This window comes from Penaeus monodon, chromosome 17 (assembly GCF_015228065.2).
Source record: "Penaeus monodon isolate SGIC_2016 chromosome 17, NSTDA_Pmon_1, whole genome shotgun sequence".
Taxonomy (NCBI): Eukaryota; Metazoa; Arthropoda; class Malacostraca; order Decapoda; family Penaeidae; genus Penaeus; species Penaeus monodon.
This window is the reverse complement of record NC_051402.1, coordinates 19,374,262-19,379,261: the sequence shown is the minus strand read 5'-3', so window position 1 is coordinate 19,379,261 and position 5,000 is coordinate 19,374,262. Positions and strand designations below refer to the sequence as shown.

The following is a 5,000-nucleotide window of genomic DNA, read 5'->3' as shown; positions in this document are numbered from 1 at the left end:
GAGAAGGAGGGAGGGAAGGAGGAAGGAAGGACAGGAGAGAAGGAAGGGGAAGATGGGAGTGAGGGTGGATGGAAGGAAGGAGAAAGAAGGCGTAACACAAGAGAGAAAAGGATACATAAATAGAACAAAAAAAAATCATAAAGAAAAGAAAAACAACACAGACAATAAACAAGAAACAAAAAGAAACGATAACTAAAACAAAGTACACGAAGGTAGAAAAAAAGGTAAAAAAAATCGAATAACAAAGGCAAGAAAAAAAGAAAGAAAGAAAGAAAAAGACCAGGCATGCAGCCTCAAAAAATAAATCAATCTTCGCGCCGAACATATTCTTTCTGCATACGGAAGTCCGAGACGCCGTCCATTAATCACGAAGGAACGATCCCAGCCTCGGTCTCATAAATCAACGGCGGAGAGACACGGGGACAGGAAGGCGACGTGCGGGGGAGGGGGGAGGGGGGAGGGGGGAGGAATGCGTGCGTCTCTATCTTTTCGCCTGTTGTTTTCCATTTCTCTTCTTTCTTTATCTCTCCCTCTCGCTCTCTCTCTCATTTTCTTCTATACATATCACTCACTTCCCTGTTTCTTCTCTTCTCCTGTCCTTCTAACTTTTGCCAGATATCATTCTGCTTCCATATTTTTTTATCCCCCTACCTTTGTTTACTTCCTCGACCCTTCCGCCTTTTACAATCCCTTCCTTCTGGTTCTTGTCCTTCTCCATCTCTTCTAATGCCCCTCTCCCCTTTTCTCTCAATCTCTCTTCTCCCCTCTTCCCTTTAATTCCCATCCTACCCCCCCCCCCTTTACTCTACCCCATCCCTATCTACTTCATCATTCCAACCTTTCTTTTAATCTCCCTGATCACTATTTAAACTCATCTCCCTTTCCGTAAATCTCTTTCTCCCTTTACCCTAAACTCCCTTAATTTTACTCCTGTCGATCCCCTACTGCTCCCTCTCCCTTTCCCTTATTGCTGTCACACTTTAAATCTCTTTTCTCTCTTAATCTCCCTTCCTCTGATCCCTTCTCTCAAATCCCTTTCTTTCCCTGTTATATTCCTTCTCCTCCCTTCCCTTCACCTAAATCCCTCTTCATTTCCCCTCTTCTTTCAATAGCCTCCCCTCCCTCCCTTCCTCTTACTCTCCTCACCCTTCATTTTCCTTTCCTTCAATCCGAACCCCACTTTTTTCGCCCTTTCTTAAACCCCCTTTTCCTCTTCTTCCCTTCCCCTCCTACTGCCCTCCTTCATTATACCCTTCCTTTCAAGTTCCCTTCCTCCCCCCCCCTCTCTCCCTTTACCCTAATCCCCCTTCATCTCCCTTTCCTCATCTCATCCTTTGCAATTAGTCTTGCAGTCATCAAACACTCTTGCAGTTACGCGCTAATTTGCATGTTAGTGGCCGGAGGTAATGGGACTCTACGGCATTGGGGCCTCTCTCTCTTTCTCTCCTTCGCTCTTCTTTCTTTGTCTGTCTGTAAGTCTATTTGTTTGTCTGTCGTCTGTCTGTCTGTCTGTCTGTCTGTCTGTCTGTCCGTGTCTGTCCGTGTCTGTCTGTCTGTCTGTTTGTCTCTGTCTCTCTCTCTCTTTCTCTCTCTCTCTCTCTCTCTCTCTCTCTCTCTCTCTCTCTCTCTCTCTCTCTCTCTCTCTATATATATATATATATATATATATATTATATATATATATATATATATATATACATATATATATATATATATATATATACATATATATATATATATAATATATATATATATATATATATATATATATATATATATATATATCAGTCTCTCTCTCTCTCTCTCTCTCAGTCTCTTCCTCCCACTTTTTCTTCTATCGTCCTACCTCTTCCTTCCTTCTTTCCTTTTTAGCCCATTTTAATGGTCTTAAATTTCTAATCGTCTTTACATAATACACAACCGTTATTCTTCCATCCTTAATCCGAAGTTCTTAATCCTAATCCCAAATTAATCCCTACCGATTTCAATTTAATTTCTTGGGGCTATCACAGATCCATTTAAATCTCTTTTTTCACAGGGATTGATCTTTACAACGAATTGCTATTGTAATCCATACTCTATCATGAATATCCCTTCTACAATATATATATTATATATATATATATATATATATATATATATATATATTATATATATATATATATATATATATATATATATATATATATATATATATATATATATTTCATATTTATTCACACACACAAGTGTGTGTTTGTGTGTGTGTGTGTGTGTGTGTGTGTGTTGTGTGTGTGTGTGTGTGTGTGTGTGGTTGTGTGTGTGTGTGTGTGTGTTTTGTGTGTTTGTGTGTGTGTGTGTGTGTTGTGTGTGTGTGTGTGTGTGTGTGTGTGTGTGTGTGTGTGTGTGTGTGTGTACGTGTATTATATATATATATATATATATATATATATATATATATATATATATATATATATATATATATATATATATATGTGTGTTATATAAAAATGCCTGCGCTCTGTCTACTCGCTCGAGCCCGATCTCACGGCGAGAAAACGACATATCGGCTTGAGAGGTCAAACGCAGGTGTCGTAGGGGAAGTCGCCGCCGTGGCATAGGTATTAACTCCGAATCGCGGTTGATTAGGAAGGGCATCCAATCAGACAAGGCTGAGACTGCCAAATATTCTCTCAAATAACCAATAGAGAGAGGCCGATTTCCTGCAGTGGAATAAATGGCTGTTGAAAAAATAATTAAATGCATAATAATTTAATACATATATACACACACACACACACACACACACACACACACACACACACACACACACACACACACACACACACACACACACACACACACACACAAGTGCATGCAACTCCTAAGCCCCTCTCCCCCCTAAGAGAATCCCCCGGATCTGAGCCCACTCACCCGACCCACGGCCCTTACTCACAGTTGCAGTAGTGGAAGAAGCACCTCTCCTGGCCGTCCGTGCACTCGCAGAACTCGCACTCGGACCCGTCGTTGAGCCACTGCTCGCCGTGCCGCCGCATGCCCTGCAGCTCGCCCAGCACGTACATGGGGCAGTCTGGGGGGAGAGAGGGGGGAGGGTGAGTAAGTGGCAGGGGAACGTGAGGGAGAGTGAATGAGGAGAGGAATGGAGAATGAGGAGAAGAGGGAGGGGGAAATGAGGGTGAGCGAATGAGGAGAGGAATGGAGAATGAGGAAAGAGGGAGGGGGAAATGAGGGTGAGCGAATGAGGAGAGGAATGGAGAATGAGAAGAGGGAGGGGGAAATGAGGGTGAGCGAATGAGGAGAGGAATGGAGAATGAGAAGAGGGAGGGGGAAATGAGGGTGAGCGAATGAGGAGAGGAATGGAGAATGAGGAGAAGAGGGAGGGGGAAATGAGGGTGAGCGAATGAGGAGAGATGGGGGATTTAGTAGAAGAGAGAAAAATAAGAAGAGGGAGGGGTAGAGAAGGGGAAGGGGAAAGGAGGGGAAAGGAGGGGAGAGAAAGGGAGAGGAAGAGGAAGAGGAAGAGCAGGAGGAAGAGGAAGAGGAAGAGGAAGGGGAAAGGGTGGGGGAGGGGAAAGGGGAGACGGGGGGCGAGAAGGAGGAGAAAGAGGCGGGAGGAGTAGTTGGGATAATCTAGGAAAAGAGAAATGAAGAAAGAAAATGATATTGGGGAAACTTTTTTGAAGAAAACAAACAAGAAGCGGAAAAAACAAATAAATAAGTTTGGTGAAAGGAAGAAAAAAAGTGTGAATGAAATTTATAAAAGAAAAAAAGAAAAAAAGGAAGATGTAAATTTGAAGAAAGGAAACACATCATTTTAGACTGTGCGAGAAAAAAAGAAAAAAAAAGAAAGAAAGAAAAAAAAATCCAACAGTAAAGAAAAAAAAAACATACAAGGAAATACAACAGAAAAAAAAAACGAATCGGGTGGGAGGGGGGGGGGTAGAAGAGAGAAGGCGCAATTGGTATTTTGAAGATATATAACAATAACGACAAAAATAAAGCTAGGAAGACCGAATCATTAAGTGGCATTGGTATCAAAAGGCATTGGAATGTCGGCGGCCTTTTAAACTGAAGAAAAAGGGAGAGGTCAAAGAGATGCCGATGGAATAAAGGAGATAAAGGAGACAGAGAGATAGAGAAAGATAAAAAGAGAAAAAAAAAATTTAGTAATGGTAGTAATGACACCGACTGTGGTAGTGAGATAATAATAATAATAATAATAATAATAATAATAATAATAATAATAATAATAATAATAATAATAATAATAATAATAATAATAATAATAATAACAACAACAATAATGACACTAATAATAATAATGATAATAACAATAATCCTCATAAACATAAGAATAAGAGGATGAAATAGAGAAGAAGAAAAAGGAAAAAACGAAGAAAATGAAGTAGGAATCAGATAACAGAAAAATAATTTTATAACAAGTAATTTTACGAGCATTACATCATTACAATTGCCCGAATAACACACACGCGTCCCAGGCGTCATTTGCATGGGTTGAGGGATGAGTGTACATAAGTATACATTTGTACATGAGCAGCGCACGTGCATGGGAATGACCTAAGCTTATTTTTTATTGTTACAAAAAAAAAAAAAAAAAAAAAAAAAAAAAAAAAAAAAAAACACGAGCTTCCTTCTGGTTATATTTTTATGTTTTTTCTATTATTTTTTTTCTCTGTCTATGTTTGGCGCTCTCTCCCCCATTCTCTCTCTCCTCTTTCTCTCTATCATTCTTCCCTTCCTTTCTCTTCGCTTCTCTTCTCTTCTCTTCTCTTCTCTTCTCTTCTCTTCTCTTCTCTTCTCTTCTCTTCTCTTCTCTTCTCTCCCTCCTCATCTCCCTATCTTTCTCCCCTCTCTCTTCTCACATCCACATCACAAAATACCACATAAAAATGGCGTTCGGTCAATCATTTGATTAAAGTGAAAATTCCGGAGAGTCAAAGAAGAGGGAGAGAGGAGTTGATGGAGAAGACAGGGAGGGG

General features: G+C 40.2%; 1 protein-coding gene across 2 annotated transcripts in view; it reads right to left on the bottom strand.

Annotated features, from left to right (window-relative positions):
* The window catches only part of LOC119583592 (cysteine-rich motor neuron 1 protein-like), a 23,136-nt gene extending 20,070 nt beyond the window's left edge, over positions 1–3,066 (bottom strand). For both annotated transcript variants that reach the window (XM_037932158.1, XM_037932160.1), the window contains exon 1: positions 2,936–3,066. In XM_037932158.1, the coding sequence (XP_037788086.1) occupies positions 2,936–3,062 (127 nt within the window). In that variant the 5' untranslated portion in view covers positions 3,063–3,066. The remainder of the gene's footprint in view (positions 1–2,935) is intronic.
* Positions 3,067–5,000: the final 1,934 nt, after the last annotated feature.